General features: G+C 43.2%; 1 protein-coding gene across 1 annotated transcript in view; it reads right to left on the bottom strand.

The window, feature by feature from the left end:
- itpr3 (inositol 1,4,5-trisphosphate receptor, type 3) overlaps nt 1-19,960 on the bottom strand; it is a 243,398-nt gene that overhangs the window by 38,413 nt on the left and 185,025 nt on the right. The window contains exons 51-54 of the mRNA XM_061748450.1: nt 2,347-2,511; nt 2,087-2,276; nt 1,901-2,005; nt 557-675 (exon numbers count right to left, since the gene is read on the bottom strand). Coding sequence (XP_061604434.1) covers nt 557-675; nt 1,901-2,005; nt 2,087-2,276; nt 2,347-2,511 — 579 coding nt within the window. The remainder of the gene's footprint in view (nt 1-556; nt 676-1,900; nt 2,006-2,086; nt 2,277-2,346; nt 2,512-19,960) is intronic.

Here is a 19,960-nt window from a genome sequence, read left to right as displayed (position 1 = left end):
AAGCGGCCGAAATGAGTTTCCTCCGCAGGGTGTCCGGGCTCTCCCTTAGAGATAGGGTGAGAAGCTCGGTCATCCGGGAGGATCTCAGAGTAGAGTCGCTGCTCCTCCGCATTGAGAGGAGCCAGATGAGGTGGCTGGGGCATCTGATTCGGATGCCTCCCAGACGCCTCCTTGGTGAGGTGTTCCGGGCACATCCCACCGGGAGGAGACCCCGGGGACGACCCAGGACACGCTGGAGAGACTACGTTCTTCGGCTGGCCTGGGAACGCCTTGGGATCCGCCCGGAAGAGCTGGATGAAGTGGCTGGGGAGAGGGAAGTCTGGGCGTCCCTGCTAAAGCTACTGCCCCCGCGACCCGACCCGGATAAGCGGTAGAAAATGGATGGATGGATGGAGATATATATATAATTTGATTGAATGATACAGTATTATGATACAGTATTCACGCATACATAGACACAGCATACATAGACAAAGACACAGACACGCACAGATACATTTCACAAACAGGAAGTGGCGGCGTGGCTTGATGGCAACACAGCAGAGGAAGCGCTTACGTTCTTGGAGGGCTGGCGTAGGACATCACCCACGCCGCCACCGTTTCTCAGGCCATGATTCAGAACAGTTACGATGCACATCAGCAGCGTGTCACAGGCGCGCTCACTGCTCGACTCATCTGCGGGGAAAAAAACAAAATGTGAACCCCTTCCTGTTTCACACTCGCACACAAACGAATTCTGAAGCGCCTTCAAAGTCAAACAATACAGGTTATACACACACACACACATTCTTGAGTTATACGCAAAGGTTCAAGTTCAAATATGTTTTGTCGTAGGAAACAACATTATCAGCAAGCCGTCAACATAGCGCCTCAAATAGACCTTGTTTGAGCCAGCATCACAGCATTAATTGTGTGTGTGGGCTTTGCTTTTATAAAGTAGAGCGGTGCTAAGAAAATAAGAACATCACATGAAGTCATGCGAAGTAAGCGATCAGCTATAAACTAAATGTTAAAACCTTCTACTTCCTGTTTTGGTTCCATTATACAGTCGTTCTCAAAAATATTGGCACCCCCTTCATATCAAAGCTCAAGACTGCCCTTAAATGGTCGCAATTTACCCCTAACATTTCAGACAGTGCGGGTACATTTTCATCTACCCATATATTTTTCAAATTATTAAATATGAATACAAAAATATTTAAAAACAATAAAAAAAGATTTTGTCGCTGATAAATCTCTGCTCTACACTTCAGCCTAGTTGTTGGCCATAATTCACAAATGAGCTGGTCTACCATCCAACATTTACTCCAAAAGAAATAGAAAGGAGACAAACACCAAAGAGAAGGTTGACCAATGCGTGTAAGAGTTGGGCGAACGACCACTGTGATTGGTTAAGATATGAAAAGAGGCGGTTCTTGTGGTTATTGCATGAATCTACAGGCTTCACATAAATAAGACCAAACAATGGAGAAGATTATCATCAATACTTACTTCCTCCCCCAAAAACCCAGTGTGCCAGAGGAGAAAATGCCTTGTAATGCGTCCAACTCTTTTTGTGTGAGGAAAAGGTCGTGGCGAAAACAAGGCAGGAAATTCTGTTTTTTGAATGAGTGGCTGCACAAGTTCACCTAGCTGACGTATTAGGTATGAGGGAGGTGAATTCAATGAACTTCAAATTCTGCTGTCGATACCATACAACATGCAGGGAACGCGAAATTTTCTGTTAATACTAGCACTGCCAGCCTTAACAATAACTTTCCATTTTTTAGTATATAAGCTGAACTTGATGGTCGGGATCCAGTCAATGCCAGTGATCACCGGGGGTGCTACTCATTTTGCGGGCATCACTTTCCTTTCATACTTTTTAAAAGCACCCTGAACCAACATAGTGGATGCATACCACTGTACTCGCTCTTAGTCTCAACATCGCCCGCTACCATACAGTGGATTCCATCTGTGGAACATGACTTGAGGAAGTCCTGCGTGGTGTCGCTCTGCTGAGGAACTGACAAAGCAAATGCTCAGTTACCATTGGCCAGTAAGACTAGATGGTGTGACATCTTGAGAGAAACTATGCTGGGAGTACCTGGGGCAATCTGAGGCAGTGGGTCAACCTCCATGATGAAGTCGTCCTTGAGGCACAGGAAGCCCACGATGGAGAAGAGGTAGACAAGGATGAGGGCGAGCAGTGCAGTCAACAGTATTGAGCGTCCATTGCGTGTCACACTTTTGATCACATTGAACAGTGTCTCCTCACGGTAAATCAGATCAAAGAGCTGGCGAGGTGGACACGCCTGTTAGCGTCAGCATGTCTTAGCATGTCAGTGGAGTGGGCTAGCTACGTACCAGGATGCTGTAGAACAGTTCGTGCACAAAGAGGCCCAGTGTGGAGGTGAGCACGTAGGCCAGATGGTACAGGAACTCCACATCCATCACCATGGCCTTGTAACCCATGATGAACGTCCCGTTGTTGCCCACAAAGCTCACCACAAACACCACCTTGTTGATCAGCTGCAAAGACAGCAACCATGTTGTCATTTCACCGCAGTCACTATGACAACACACCAAAATACCACCTCAAAATGTTCCCGTCAACGAGGGGTGCGTGCTAGAAACTGTATCAGCGGTAGAAGGTATAAACTGGAGTCAGGGAGTTTGCGTTGGTGTATTCTCTAATCCTCGCCTGAGCGCCTCCATGGCAAGGAATACATTAATGAAACTAATGTTATTACTAAAGGAGGACAAGAAGTAATTACCATAAGAAAGAAAGATGCATCACCTAGTTTTTATAGCGACTTATCACATTATGCAAGTTTGTTGCCAGCATATGCCAAGCAAATATATGCAGCATAGAAACCTTTTCAGAATTTCAGAAAAACTAATAGAGAATTATTAAGAAAACTATGTCTTGTTGGAGACTACGGCAGAATGGAACGTGACAAGAGAGAGCCAATCACAAGCATCAGCTTTTGAAGGAAGTGATGTGGAAAAAAAAAATCTTTTTTTCCATTAATATTCAAATTTAACCAACTGTAATTATGGAAATTTACAAAAGCAACTATAATTACTCATTTTCTCCCAGTAATGTAATGGATTACAATTACATACATTTTGTCATTAAATGACATAGTTACATGTAATTAGTTACTCGCCAACACTGGTCTTACCATATATAATGTGTCGAAAGTAAACATGGTCGTTGTCAGTAGGTTCCCCTTGTTAAGCTTAATTGCACCAATACAAAGCTTTCGACGAGCTTCAAGTTTGTTTGGTCTGCGGTAAAAGCTCTTCGGATCAATCTTATCTAATCTGTTTGAACAGCCAATAACGTAACATGACACTAAAATTATTATATTAACGAAAACAACAATTCATTCATAAATGCTTCCATGATCATTTTTAAACTGATATCGTTACCGTGAAGGGATTCAATTTATACTGTGACATATGAATTTTAGGTATTGCAGTATCACCCAGCCCTAACGACAACAAATAAAATAATCAAACACTGCTACATGACGACAACTGTAGGCCTCGTATCAATTGCGTAACATGAGCGGCTTACAAACAGCAGCATCGCATTATTTTACAGTTCATACAACTATATTGTTAATCTTGTAGTAGACGAAACTTGTCTTGATTTTTGGTGGATTCAAAGAACGTGGATGACTCCATACCAACTTGGCCTCACGTTTGTAGCATAATGTTAGCATATTGAACTAACAGCGTAGCATTATTTTACAGATAACAATAGTAGTAATAGTACTAGGGTGGTCCTTATTTTTGAGCTTTTAATAGTTCATGCTCTCACCTCACCAATATGTTTGAATAGATTAAAAAAAATCATAATTGGGACAACATTTAATTTTTTTTTTTTAAATTTTATCACTATTAATCAATATTTAGAGGTTGCTCAAGACCTTGGAAGTTACCCATGCTGCCAGGAGTGGGGTAGCAATTGAGAATTTAGGGACAACTCCTGAACGGTCAGTCCATTCCAGGCCGACCTGGTCAAGCGTCTTTTTTTTTTTTTAATAGGGTAATTCTTAAATAATTTCCAATACACAGCCATCGTTTAACAAAAAAATAATTACAGACTACTATTCAACAAATACAAGACGACTTATAGGGTAGCCTTATTTCAACAACGACCGATGCGCTCGGGCATGCCAAGCCGAGTGTCCCGGCCGGAGTACCGGTATAAATTATAACCTGCAAATTGACGCTTGCTAACCTGCAAACCGATGTGTTTAAGCCCTAAAACGGTCGTCTCCACCCCACTACACCAGACGTGAACCAAAATGTGCAAAACTGACAGATCTTTTCAGTGTAGGAAGGATCCAGCAGCATGACTACAGGTGGGCAGAGTGGGAACATGGCAAAATATTAGACCTAGCAGACCATGCATTTGTTGTGCAAATGATTTGGTATACAATATTGTTAAATACTTTCATCTTCATGCATTGCAAGCGTCATTGATTCTTGTTGTTGGTCACTGTCTCTGTGACCTGTCTTTTTTATTTACACTTTAAGCAATGAAGGAATACTAACATATTACTTGATATGTGAACAGATGAGCAGGATTACTCTGATAGAAGAAAGGGTAAACCTTCCAAAAACCCTCTTTGGTTAGTATTCAGGGCTTCGTTGCAAGGCAGGAGGAACAAAAAAATTTCGGCCCTTAGTTGTGCGCACCGGAGGCTTCATCTAAATTCCCGGGCTGAATTTTGGGCCCAGTAAGTCCCTGCATGCTACTATGCATACTATTCAGGATTTTCACCATATGTGATAAATTGTGCTAACATGATTAATCTCTATATAATGTGCGCTCATAGCAGCAGTGGACTTGTTTGACCATGCACTCAAATGTGTATTATTGGGGACCAGTGTGGCGGTTTACCTGCTTCACCAAATTAATCAAGCCATTATTGGAGCGGAAGGAGTTGCCAGTTCACCAAAAGGCCCAAAAACACAAAGATCGCCATGAAATCTATCCAACAAGCATCTCTGTCACAGTTTGTGACCAAAACAACCTAAACTTCTTCACGTTTGGGCTTACCCACAGACTTTCTCCAGGCTACCCATGATACAGTCTGTGGGACCCCCGCAGACTGCATGTTCAATCACACACAGCCTAAAGGTTGTCAATAATTCGGGTGAGAGGGGTGTCATTCATTGAGGAATATAATGTTGACCAATAACAAGGAAAATAAATAATACTTACTAACTATGAGTAACAATAATCACCAAAACTTTTTTTTTTATCATCATGCTATGGTACTATATCTTTGAGTTCAACAATCAGTCATGAAATCATGACAGTTTTTGGTTTATTTGTTTCTTTTTATGATGTAGCATATTTGTACGATATGAGTGACAATAGTACTGATCACTAAAACTGACTACTATTGCAATGCTATACTACTATTCTATGATGTAACATACTTGTATTATGTTGTTTGCCACACGACCACAGTGTTTTTGTTTTTAAAAAATATATGAAATTTTATTTTGGTCGCAGATGCAATACTGAGGCCACCGTATTTTGGTCGCAGACCAAAATAAAATTTTAACTGTGCGTTCTTAAATAGTACAATTTCTGTAAAAATTTGCGATACCAATTATTCAAATTTCACTCAACTTGCAAAGGCCATGAGCAACCTCTATATATTGCAGGAACAATTCACAATTTTGCACAGTGTGTTTTTATTGATATCAGATTTTTAACAAATTCGAATGATTACAGGATGCTGATGACCACATAGCTTTATGTAAAGCCCACCCTTTCATTGTAATCAATCAAACAGTTAATCAATCATTTATTTATACAGCACGTCTCATAGTATATTTATACAGTGCTTCACAAAACAGGTGACAAAATGCCCCCCCCCCCCCCCCCCCCAAAAAAAATAACTCCCACCCACTCGCAGTCGCTGTGTGCTACCCCTCAATGCCATCCCATGTGTAAAACCTGTTACACTTTAAACATACGATTAAAAGACATGAGATGGCTGATTAGACATGGCTGAGAACAGAGTGGAGTGAGGAAGCGCCATCATAGAAGGCCCTCAGCACCAGGAGTCACTCTCTGATACGGGCTGTTCGGTCCCTATACGACTGGTGTCAGAGTTTGATACGCATTGGCGGCAGTAAGTCGGACTCGCTTCAAGTGAGGGTTGGACTCAGCCAAGGCTGTCCTTTGTCACCGATTCTGCTCATAACTTTTATGGACAGAATTTCTAGGCGCAGCGTAGAGGGTGTCCAGTTTGTGGCCTCAGTATTGCATCTCTGCTTTTTGCAGATGATGTGGTTCTGTTGGCTTCATCAAGCCATGATCTCCAACTCTCACTGGAGCGGCTCGCAGCCGAGTGTGAAGTGGCTGGGATGAGAATAAGCACCTCCAAATCTGAGATCATGGCCCTCAGTCGGAAAAGGGTGGGGTGCCCTCTCCGGGTCGGGGTTGAGATCCTGCCCCAAGTGGAGGAGTTCAAGTATCTTGTGGTCCTGTTCACGAGTGAGGGAAGAATGGAACGGGAGATCGACAGGCGGATTGGTGCAGCGTCTGCAATGATGCAGACTTTGTATCGGTCCGTTGTGGTAAAGGAGCTAAGCCGAAAGGCGAAGCTCTCAATTTACCAGTCAATCTATGTTCCTACCCTCACCTATGGTCACGAGCTGCGGGTCGTGACCGAAAGAACAAGATCCCGAATACAAGCGGCCGAAATGAGTTTCCTCCACAGGGTGTCCGGGCTCTGCCTTAGAGATAGGGTGAGAAGCTCGGTCATCCGGGAGGATCTCAGAAAAGAGCCGCTGCTCCTCCACATTGAGAGGAGCCAGATGAGGTGGACGCCTCCTTGGTGAGGTGTTCCGGACACATCCCACTGGGAGGAGACCCCGGGGACGACCCAGGACACGCGGGAGAGACTACATCTCTCGGATGGCCTGGGAACGCCTCTGGATCCCCCGGAAGAGCTGGATGAAGTGGCTGTGGAGAGGGAAGTCTGGGCGTCCCTGCTAAAGCTACTGCCCCCGCAATCTGACCTCAGATAAGCGGTAGAAAATGAATGGATGGATGTGTTCTGTGGGCTTCTTTTATGTACTTTGAGTTTCAGTTCTTTCCATAGATTTTCGATGGGATTCAAGTCAGGTGATTGGCTGGGCCATTCTAGCAGCTCTATTTTTTTTCTTTGAAACCAATTGAGTTTCCTTAGCAGTATGTTTTGGATCATTATCCTGCTGAAATGTCCACGCTCGTTTCATTTTCATCATCCTTGTAGATGGCAGCAGATTTTTCTCAAGAATGTCTCGGTACATTTGGCCATTCATCCATCCTTCAATAATGTGAAGTTTACAAGTACCATTTGTGAACACCATCATGTTCACAAATACGCAAAGTATTCAGACCCCCTTAAATTTTTCACTCTTTTTTATATTGCAGCCATTTGCTAAAATCATTTAAGTTAATTTTTTCACATTAATGTATACACACCACTCCATATTGACAGAAAAAAAACAGAACTGTTGAAATTTTTGCAGATTTATTGAAAAAAGAAAAACTGAAATATCACACAGCCATAAGTATTCAGACCCTTTGCTCAGTATTTAGTAGAAGCTTTTGAACTCATACAGCCATGAGTCTTTTTGGGAATGATGCAACAAGTTTTTCACACCTGGATTTGGGGATCGTCTGCCATTCTTCCTTGCAGATCCTCTCCAGTTCTGTCAGGTTGGATGGTGAACGTTGGTGGGCAGCCATTTTCAGGTCTTTCCAGAGAGGCTCAATTGGGTTTAAATCAGGGCTGTGGCTGGGCCATTCAAGAACAGTTACAGAGTTGTTCTGAAGCCACTCCTTTTACTTATTTAAAATGTATGTATTTTAGCGGTGTGCTTAGGGTCATTGTCTTGTCTGAAGGTGAACCTTCAGCCCAGTCTGAGGCTCTGAGCGCACTGGAGAAGGTTTTCGTCCAGGATATCCATGTACTTGGCTGCATTCATCTTTCCTTCGTCGTTCATTCAACCAGTCGTCCTATCCCTGCAGCTGAAAAACACCCCCACAGCATGATGCTGCCACCACCATGCTTCACTGCATTGGACAGGTGATGAGCAGTGCCTGGTTTTCTCCACACATGCCGCTTAGAGTTAAGGCCAACAATTTCTATCTTGGTCTCATCAGACCAGAGAATCTTATTTCTCACCAACTTGGAGTCCTTCAGGTGTTTATTTTAGCAAACCCCATGCAGGCTTTCATGTGTCTTGCACCGAGGAGAGGCTTCCGTCGAGCTACTCTGCCATAAAGCCCCGACTGGTGGAGGGCTGCAGTGATGGTTACCTTTCTCGAACTTTTGCCCATCTCCCGACTGCACCTCTGGAGCTCAGCCATAGCCTCTTTGGGTTCTTCTTTACCTCTCTCACCAAGGCTCTTCTCCCCCAATTGCTCAGTTTGACCGGACAGCCAGTTCTGTGAAGGGTTCCAGTCATCCTAAATGTCTTCCATTTAAGGATTATCGAGGCCACTGTGCTGTTAGGAACCTTAAGTGCATCATAATTTTTTTTGTAACCTTGGCCAGATCTGTCTCTGAGCTCTTCAGGCAGTTCCTTTGACCTCATGATTCTCATTTTCTCTGGCATGCACTGTGAGCTGTAAGGTCTTATATAGAAAGGCGTGTGGCTTTCCTAATCAAGTCCAATCAATATAATCAAACACAGCTGGACTCCAATGAAGGTGTAGAACCATCTTAAGGATGATCAGAAGAAATGGACAGCACCCGACTTACAGCATAGGGTCTGAATATTTTTTTCTGTCATTAATGAGAAAAAAAATTAACAAATGATTTCAACAAATGGCTGCAACATAACAAAGAGTGAAGAATTTAAGGGGGTCTGAAAACTTTTAGTATCCACTGTGTGTGTAAATAAATAAATATATATATATATATATATAGACCATCAAAATAAATAACTAAAATGTGTAAAATAATTAAATAATGATGTACAATCAAACTGGAGTAACGTAAAAATCTAAATAAAATACTTAGTGGGTAAAATAAGGATAAAACATAAGATAAATATTAGGTATAAAATAAGGTAATAAGAATCATTTAAAACTCAGCTTTCAAGGTGGTTCTTGAGCATCTTAAAAATATCAACGCTCTCTGTGGCCCCAAGCTCCTCCGGTAGGCTGTTCCACAGAAAACGACTGTCCATCCATTTTCTTCCGCTTATCCTAGGTCAGCCGGCACGGTGACCGACTGGTTCGCAAATCTGCGTCACAGTTCTGGGGACCACCTGTGTGGAGTTTGCATGTTCTCCCCGTGCCTGGGTGGGTTTTCTCCGGGCACTCCGGTTTCCTCCCACATCCCAAAAACATGCGTTGTAGGTTGATTGAAGACTTTAAATTGCCCGTGGGTGCGAATGTCACACAACCGTCAACCGTCGAGACCTTCAAGTTCCTGGGAATTACAGTCTCTCAGGACCTGAAGTGGGCGACCAACATCAACTCCGTCCTCAAAAAGGCCCATTAGAGGATGTACTTTCTGCGGCTTCTGACGAAGCACGGCCTGCCACACGACCTGCTGAGTGACTTCTACACAGCGGTCATCGAATCCGTCCTGTGTTCTTCCATCACAGTCTGGTTTGGTGCTGCTACAAAAATGGACAAACTCCGACTGCAACGGACAATCAAAACTGCTGAAAGGATTGTCGGTACCCCCCTACCCACCCTTGAGGACTTGCACGCTGCCAGAACTAAGACAACAGCGTGCAAAATCCTCTCGGACCCTCCACATCCCGGTCACCAGCTCTTCCAGCTCCTTCCCTCAGGTAGGCGCTACCTATCAATGCAAACTAGATCTAGCAGACATTCCAACAGCTTCTTCCCTCTTGCAATCAACTTCTAAAACACCTAACTTACAATTCCATTACAACATGCTGGCAATTTTTTGACTTGGGTTTGTTGTCATATTTCTGTGGGGCCAATTATACATTACTCGTGTACTCACTGAAGTAGTCTCGCCACGCTGCACTATTTGCATATCTGTTGTTGACCAATACTGGCCACTCATACCAGAGTAGCATCTGCTCCATTTGCACATTGATTGAGGAGTATCTGCAACATTTGCACAATCAACATTGTACCAGATTATTGCACTACTCGCTTGAAGTCTCGGCACCCTTTGCACAAGGGTCTTTGCACCGGACTATTGCAATATTAGTCTTTCAAACTCCTCTAAGTGCTAGAGGACTCTGCATCTTTTTGCACAATTGTAAAAAAAAAATAATAATTCTACCGGCATTACCAGATAACTAGCAACCCTTTATTAATCAGTGACTCTTTTTTGTCAATGTCTTTATCTTTCAAAACTGTTCTCTATCAATTGATCTGTTGTCGTAATACAGCAGCTCCAACTACCGGAGACAAATTTCTTGTGTGTTTTTTGGACATACTTGGCAAATAAAGATGACTCTGATTCTGATTATTGGATTCTTGAAACATTTATGGTGTTTAAGACTCGTAGAAATAAATGGGAGTTTTGGTAGTTTGATGTTGTTTCAGTCTGTTTGTTCCAATTCTAGCCAAGAATCACACTCCTCATTGTGGTGCAACCATTTGATGAAGCATTGTAATTGGTTTGCTAAATAATAGTGTTTAAAGTTGGGAGCATTTAGGCCCCCTTCATGTTTACTTTTCTGAAGAGTGGATAGACTTATTCTATTTTTCCCATTTTTTTTAAATAAAAAATTATTACAACAGAATCTAAGGTTTGTAACCATTTAAATGTGGTTTTAAATGGGATCATTGAAAATAAATATATTTAATATATTTATTTGAGGTAAGGTTTTCATTTTTATTGTAGCTATTCTTTTCAGTAATGATATAGGCAAGTTATTCCAGCGTCTTAAATCAGATGAGATTTTTTCGTGTGTAATTTAGATTAGTTAGGTTTGTTAGTTTTGACGAAATATTGATACCTAAATACATAATGCAATTTCGCTAAGGTACGGCCCATACTATCCGCGAGTGACACAGTGATCATAGTCCACGCATTTGTTACGTCTCGCCTCGACTATTGTAACGTGATGCTTTCTGGTCTTCCCATGTCTTGTATTAAAAGCCCGCAAATTGTACAAAACGCAGCAGCAAGACTTTTGACGAAGACGAGAACATTTTATCAGATTACCCCGATTCTGGTGTAACGAACATGCTCTCGCTCCAGCCCCTGCTACAGACAGCTGGGACCCCTCCCTCGCCAGTGTCACAGAGCCCTAAAAAACATCTCCAACCTTTGGGTCGGAACCCACCTTCAGGGGGTGTGGTGCGACCTCCTCACAGGTGGCGGCCCCACCAGTCGCAGCTTAACTTTTTGATTCACAACCAACTCTCCCCCCCACCCAGCGCCGCTCCAGGTATGACTTAGACAAAGTTGCGCGGAACATTCCGAGGTCCGAACTCACTGCTTCCTAGTTGCCGCAAAAAACTTAAGCACAGATGTACTTGTCCGACTGGCCGTTCAAGTTGACACCATAAACAATGTTTTGTGGTGGCGCGCTGATACCGATTCTGCTCACTGTGTTTTTCAACTATTAAACCTTAAGTTGGGACACACCATTCCTGACGCGAGAGAAGTTTTGAGCAAAGACGAATTTATAGTAACAGTGTCGACTGTTAAATTCTCTATTCGACTGGTCGTGTGCGCTAACCAATCAGTAACCGGTCCCCATGCGTTCTTTCAGCTTTCGCCAGAGTTTAACGACCTGGGTTTGTCGCTGCATGCCACACCCCTCCTAGATGCTTCCCAGACCACCGTGCTGCTAATTCACAACCACACACAAAGCGACATCCACATCCCCAGATCAACAAGGCTTGGCCTTCTGATCTGCTGCAACTTCCACAACTCCAATCTCACGGTTCCCGTGGTTGGTCACCTCCCACTAGACCTCTCCCCATTGCCTCGCTCTGGTGGAGTACAACTCACTGTCCCTTCGCGACACATTGCTATCATTCCACTTACTGAGTGTGATGACATCATCAGAATGGACCTGGCTGCAGACCAACACCTGGTGATCCATACACTCAGTACATTCCCAATTGCACCCGAAAGCGCGGCTCCTGCGACTCCGTCCACTCCCTCAAACTCCTCGCAAATCACCCCGCTGACACAGGTAACACCATGTGATAGTCTCCCGCTCCCCTATCCCAACTTCGAAACTCACATGCAGCAGGTCCTAGCGGATGCCGACGCCCTGCATTCTGATGACGAACGAAATTGTTTGAGGGACGTGCGAATCAAACATGCCACTTCGTTCGCTAAAGACTCACTAGACTGCAGCCTAAGTGACTTGCACATGGTCTGCACTCCGACCCTTCCAAAACAACTGCGACCAGTTGATGATCTTACAAAAGGGAGGACCGCACCTGTGATGCCAGACATGTCCACCAGGGCTCGCTCATGTGACCCTTCTGGCACTTCTTTCAACCTTTTGAGACCACAAGACCCCCTGGTGAGAATCAGAATTGCGCCCTCTAAGTCACACATTATGGTCCCTGATCCTAGTCAATTGACCGCCTATTCAGCCATCACGCTGAGCTTCATGGTGACTTCTCTACGTAGCTGGCCCGCTCGTTCAATGGCCGCTAAGTCATCTTGCTTCTTTCGCGACTTTCACACATACATGGCTTCAATAGCATAGGACATGTGGGTTTGGTCTCTTCTCAGAGGCCTCTGACTTCCCGTGCACTTATTCTCTGGACCTTACAAAGTGCACCTCAGTCCCATTTTGCCCACCCTACCCACCCATTGCGCCCTCAGGCCCTTTGCTCTTCTATTGCAACTGCACCACCGGTGATGAACGCTTCCTTCTGTGCTGGTTCCCAGCCTTTCGCTTCTCTACTGCGTCGTTCGTGATGTTGAAGTTGTCTGCTTTTTGTTTAATCTTTCTGTGGCTCGCCTTGGCCGCCACTCTTTCAAGTCTTCCTCCTTGCGCGCTTGCGCAAGCTTGACTTTGATTTCACACCAGTGAAACAAAACGCACTGCTCTGCCGCAAACCAAAAACAACAAACTGTGGCATCTTCCAAAGAGACGTTGCCAAGATCCGCCATCGAGCCAGATCAAGCCGACAAACGAGGGTTATGTAACGGACATGCTCTCGCCAGATGGCACCATGACCCTGCACCTCAGACTGGGACTGCATCCCTTTCTCCGCTCCCCGCCGAGACAGACAGTCACGGGGATGCCTGGTTTATCTCACACAGACGCTAAATGAATTATCAGCCAGTCTACAAGAGTTTATCAAAAGCGGAGACCAGGGAATCATGACTTCTCATCTGGACTTTAAATCAATTAGCATCTATCCCAGAAAGCTGCACTCCCAGCCATCAGGAGACCCCCTGGGTGTGCAGGGCTCAAGATACCAACCCAAAAAGCTTAAAAATTCGCTGGTCCCACATGCCAAGATAAAAGTTCAAAAGGACCATTTGTCCTTTTAAAATGCAACTGAAGACCTCTGGGACAATGGATGGGACATGAGTGACACCCACAGGCGGTGGAGAGTTACTGCCCCCAGCGATTGAGAGTTACCACTCAAACATAGCTTCACTAAATTTAAATGTTGTGTGACATTTTTAAGAACTTTGCATGAATTATCCCAGTGCCTATCACCACACCAATGTCACCAGTGACATTGTATTTCTCCGAATTTGAATGCCCGCTGGTTAAATTAGTTTGCCAACCAAATATGCTTGTGTTTATCTCAAAACAAAGAGCAAGTGTTATTAGCCACTACATAAGATTGAAACACTTGGATTAAACAGGGTGTGTGTGACAATGCCAAACTGGAAACCGGTTTCGTTATCTTGGATCAAATAATTAATATTTTATCCCACTGGTTTTAAACCACAAAATAATCCTAGGATGAAAAAGTAACATTAAGAGGCGGTCTATCTCCCCATTTGGCCCCTGGGGGGACCACCCCTTTTTGGTTGGACATAAAGGCTGGAGCCCCCCTTTGTTACGGGCTCTCGACCACCTTGCAGAAGCCTGGCTCAGTCAGGAAGCATCAGGAAGGACACATCAAACCTTTCCCCACCGCAGGGCATCCTGCCAGCGCCCCGAGCGACCCTGTTGTGTACCGGGGCAGCTAATGCACAAATCTCCGTTGAGAGGGAGTTTGCTCTGAGCGTCTTGCGAACAGCGAGACCTCCGGGCTTTGGCCGCCCTTTGCTTGGAACTCTTTTTCTTGCTTTTTCTTTTTTTTCCTTCCTCCTTTTTCCACCAAATCCACCTGTTCCCTGTGCGGACCGGACCGGCCGAACATTCGGGAGATCGACCAGCCTGCCTAAATTGTGTTCCACGTAACTTAAGTCCAACTTGCGGTCTACTAAAGTACAGATTTTTGCATATTTGGGTTTAAATTAACGAGAACCCCCAGGTCTATGCATTTTCACCGCATGCTCATTAAACCCTCACATCACAAGTCCAGCCTTCTTCTACCAATGTTTGTCTGTCTTTTGTTTTGCTTTTTCCTGCATTGTTCCCATGTACAACCCCAATGCCAATGAAGTTGGGACATTGTGTTAAACATAAATAAAAAACGAATACTATGATGTGCAAATCATGTTCAACCTATATTTAATTAAATACACTACAAAGACAATATATTTAATGTTCAAACTGATAAACCTTATTGATTTTAGCAAAAAAAACTCCAAAAAAGCTGGGACAGGGTCATGTTTACCACTGTGTTAAATCACCTTATCTTTTCAATTCAGTAAACGTTTGGGAACTGAGGACACTGATTGTTGAAGGTTTGTAGGTGGAATCCTTTCCCATCCTTGCTTGATGTACAGCTTCAGCTGTTCAACAGTCCGGGGTCGCCGTTTCGTATTTTACGCTTCATAATGCGCCACACATTTTCAATGGGAGACAGGTCTAGTACCCGCACTCTTTTACTATGAAGCCACGCTCATGTAACACGTGCAGAATGTGGTTTGGCATTGTCTTGTTGAAATAAGCAGGGGTGTCCATGAAAAAGACGTTGCTTGGATGGCAGCATATGTTTCACCAAAACCTGTATGTACCTTTCAGCATTAAAGGTGCCTTCACAGATGTGTAAGTTACCCATGCCATTGGCACTAACACAGCCCCATACCATCACAGATGCTGGCTTTTGAACTTTGCGTACATAACAGTTATTTTCCTCTTTGGCCCGGAGGACACGACATCCAAAATTTCCCAAAATAATTTGAAATGTGGACTCATTGGACCACAGAACACTTTTCCACTTTGCATTAGTCCCTCTTAGATGAGCTCGGGCCCAGAGAAGCCGGCAGCATTTCTGGCTGTTGTTGATAAATGGCTTTTGCTTTGCATAGTAGAGTTTCAAGTTGCACTTACGGATGCGCCGAAGTGTATTTACTGACATTGGTTTTGTGAAGTGTTCCTGAGCCCATGTGGTGATATCCTTTACACATTGATGTCGGTTTTTGATGCAGTGCCGCCTGAGGGATCGAAGGTCATGGCCATTCAATGGTTTTCGGCCTTGCCGCTTACATGCAGTGATTTCTCCAGATTCTCTGAACCTTTTGATGATATTATGGACCGTAGATGATGAAATCCCTAAATTCCTTGCAATTGTACGTTGAGGAACATTGTCCTTAAACTGTTCGACTATTTTCTCACGCACTTGTTCACAAAGAGGTGAACCTCGCCCCATCTTTGCTTGCGAATGACTGAGCAATTCAGGGAAGCTCCTCTTATATCCAATCAGGGCACCCACCTGTTCCCAATTAGCCTGTTCACCTGTGGGATGTTCCAAACAGGTGTTTGATGAGCATTCCTCAACTTTCTCAGTCTTTTTTGCCACCTGTCCCAGCTTTTTTGGAATGTGTTGCAGCCATAAAATTCTAGGTTAATGACTATTTACTAAAAACAATAAAGTTTATCAGTTTGAACATTAAATATCTTCTCTTTGTAGTGTATTCAGTTAAATATAGGTTGATCATGATTTGCAAATCATTGTATTCTGTTTTTATTTATGTTTAACATAACGTCCCAACTTCAGTGGAATTGGGGTTGTAGATCCCCCTGTTAGATTTCATTAACATTTTGATAAAAATCCACTACCCGTATCAGTTGTGTGTTTGGATTCGACAAAAGACCTCTGGTTATCGAGAACTCTTACCTAATTCCTGTAGCAACCTTCAGATTATGAGATATAGAGGTTTTTCGTCACTTTGTCCTGAAGTTTTACACATGTAAAAAGAGATGTGGGGCCCCTTTTTGAGATAAAATTATTTGATTTTAACGCTTAAACCTAAAATCATCCAAAACCAGAAGTAACGCATGCATTGCTTCCGGCTTATTCTTTTCACCTAAATTAATTACGCGTTTATCCAAACCAATATACGCTTCACTGCATTGGCTCCGGTTCTTATTGAGATAAGATTTTAAGGTCTTGTTACTTACTCATAAAATATTACACGGGTTAGCACCCTCTTATCTCGCTGACTTCGTTGTACCGTATGTTCCGTCGCGAAACCTATGCTCACAAAACGCAGGTCTGTTGGTGACTCCGAGAACCAGAAAGAAGTCTGCAGGCTCTCGAGCATTTTCTATTCAGCCTCCGGTACTCTTGAATGCCCTACCCGTGGATATTAGAACTGCTACCTGTTTAATTCCCGACTTAAGACCTTTCCACTCTTTGGCATTTAGTTAAAGTAAATGTAGGCGTGTTTTACTGCTACTCGTCCTATTTTCTCACCCTTGTTGCATGAGGCAGAACCAGTGAAGTCCATTTAAAGAAAAAAGGCGCCGGCCTTTTCTCTTTAAATGGACTCTTATGCATTACTCCTATATCATAATGAACATTGTACAGCATCTTGCCATCGTAATGAACATTGTACAGCATCAGACTGTGATAAATCTTGTCCACTCCACATCCATTGCAGCGTGGTCATCCTTGAAGGGGGATCCTTCCGATCTGCTGTCCATTTCTTTATTGTTTCCCTAAATGCGGTTTTGAGTTTTTGCTTGCCCGACTGGGGTGTTTAGCCACTTTTACAAGACTCTGGCTAAGAATGCTCATCCCCCACCACCACTGAAAGGTATGAAACCAAATCATACAAGGAAAAAAATGGCACCCCAATTGTTAATAGTTGGTGATGGAGCTGTCAGGAATGGAAAATGTTTTTGCAGTGAGAAGAACACCAAAGTACTGTGTTTTACCAATAACATGGTGTCTGATATCTCTAAAAAAAAATCCTAGAGATTACTAATCAGCACCCAACTGTGAAATTTGTCATTATACACACAGGGGCCCTGGATGTTGTCAAGCAGCAATCAGAGGTACTGAAGCAAGATTGCATTGCTCTCCTAATGAAAGTGCAATGTTTGAATGCTGAGGTTTTCATAAGTGGACCTCTCCCACTTGTACGATTTGGAGATTAATGTTTCTCTAGGCTCAGTCAATTAAATAAGTGGCTAAAAGAAGTGTGTACTGCACTATCCGTGAGTTTCATTGACAATTTCTGCGTTTTTTGGGATCGCAGACATCTTTACAAGGCAGACGGGTCTAAATAGACAAGGGGTTAAGTCATTGGATGCCAACATTTTTTACTGTGTACGTCATTCAGTGGCCTGAAAAGAAAACACTGGCCTTGTTGACACGGCTGAAGGACAAAAAGATGCAGTTGTTCCCAAACAATCGGAGGAACAAGAGATTAGGCGACACAAGCTGCAGACGGATTCGTCAGCGTCATCCAAACAATTGAAGGAGCGAATGACAAATGAGATGAGCCGGCACGTTGAATCTCCCACAGCCATCCCTGCCACATTGGAGCAAAGCCCAACGCAAAACTCACTTTCTACAACCCTAAATTCTCTGCTAGGTGTGACGGAAAGGATGAAGACTATTGTCAACATTGGAATCCAACGCACACCACGCCAAGATCTTCCTCCCATCCCCCCTCGCCTGAAACCACTGTCCACTAAGATGCGAAGGGCCACTCCTCCACCCATGAAGAACCTTATCTGCGAATCTGACAGATATCTGCAGGGTCTTTTCCAGAATAATTCAGACCCCTATGGAGATCAGGCATTTTTCATCCCTGTAATTACAAGGGAAAGAAAGTTGGTCAAAGAAATGTGGCACCAAAAAAGTAGAACAACAAACTTAGTGAGGATAAAATGTGTATCTTCCAAACCATTGTCTCCAGTTATCTCTGCGAGACTAGCTCTTTTCAATATCAGGTCACTGGGTAATAAATCACTGTTGATTAATGACATTATCACAACCTATGATCTGGACTTTTTGTTACTAAATGAAACGTGGTTAACAGAAAGTAGCTGTAATACCATTTTAAATGAGGCAACACCAGCAAATTTTAATTTTATGAGCAAGTGTCGAATAGGGAAAAAAGGCAGTGGTATTGCTGTTATTTTTAAATAATTATTTCAGTGTAAAGAAATTATACTGGGTGATTTTAGCTCTTTTGAATATCTGTTTTTTTAGTTAAAGGTGACCCAAAGGTTATCGTTTTATTAATTTATAGACCACCAAGATACAATAGAAAATTTATGGAGGATTTTTCAGAACTGCTGTCAGTTATTTGTACTGCCTACAACTATTTTGTCATAACGGGAGACATTAACATTCATGTTGACAATAACGGGAAAAAAAACCTCTCTGCTATACAAGACACATTTGACCTCTCTCAACATATTAAGAGTCCAACCCACACTCAAGGTCACATCCTGGTCATCTCTAAGGATGTTGAAATTCTATCAATTGACATTAACAATATGGCTATTTCTGACCATTTTTGTGTATTCTTTGAATTACAGATTCTTCCAAAGGTTGAGACAACCTCTGTGTCTATTAAGAAAAGGTACATAAATGAGAGTACCGGCACAAGGTTTATGGAGACCATAGCTGTGCCACCAACTGTGGATGCTGAGACAGTTGATGAACATTTGGATAATTTCACCTGGAAAATCTCAAATGTCATGAATGCTGACAATCTTGAGGTAACCTAGAACACTGTGGAGGAGTACAATGATGGTAAAGACCTCTAAATCAAAGTATGAGAAAGCAGAACTTAAGTGGAGAAACATTTTTTACTGTGTACGTCATTCAGCGTAGTAGAACCCCATCGAATCAGATGGGTCAAGAACTCCTAACAGCAGAGAAATGCAATGAATTTGCTTGTTATTTTAGTGAAGAAAAATACAATGCATCAGGTTAAATAGCAGCACAAATCAGCAAAATGATAAAATGTTACTACATCTGAAGCCACCCAGGAAAAACTACCCCGACAACAAAATTACCACAACAGAATTTGATACAGTTGACCGAAAATCTAGAGAAAACAGATCTGCAGCTGAAACCATCAACGAGCTTTCTTGACTCAATACCATATGACTTTTTCAAAGCTATTGCGAAGTCTGTGCTAGCTGATTTGCAGCAATTAATCAATTGCTCACGTCAGTCAGGCAGGTTTCCTAAAGGTCTTAAAGTAGCTGCCATTAGGCCTCTGCTAAAAAATTGAACGCTGGACGCTTCCATGTTAGCAAGCTATAGACCCATCTCAAATCTTCCTTTCATAGCCAAGATTGTTGAGAAATTTATTTTTAATCAACTCAGCAATTTCTTGAACTTAAATGGACTTTTTGATTTTTTCAAATTTCAACCGGGTTTCCCAACTCGTCAGAGTACAGAATCTGCTCTTATCGAAGTGCTAAATGATATAAGGTTGAATACTCCGCTCAGTTTTTTGCCCGAGTTACTTACCGGAGTGGCGTCCGCGGTTTTCGGCGCATGGAGGCGGAGGCGACGCCACAGAGGGAAGCGAGCCGGCATCCAGGTGAAACTCCGCAAGAGAGGATACAGATTGGCGATCCCGTTGATCCACTTCGTTCCGCCGCCATGTGCTTTACGGAGACCTGGCTTTGCGACGCTGTACCCGAT

The sequence above is a fragment of the Phyllopteryx taeniolatus genome, chromosome 1 (assembly GCF_024500385.1).
Source record: "Phyllopteryx taeniolatus isolate TA_2022b chromosome 1, UOR_Ptae_1.2, whole genome shotgun sequence".
NCBI classification, from domain to species: domain Eukaryota; kingdom Metazoa; phylum Chordata; class Actinopteri; order Syngnathiformes; family Syngnathidae; genus Phyllopteryx; species Phyllopteryx taeniolatus.
The sequence above is the reverse complement of the archived record's forward strand: the minus strand, read 5'-3'. Positions and strand labels throughout refer to the sequence as shown.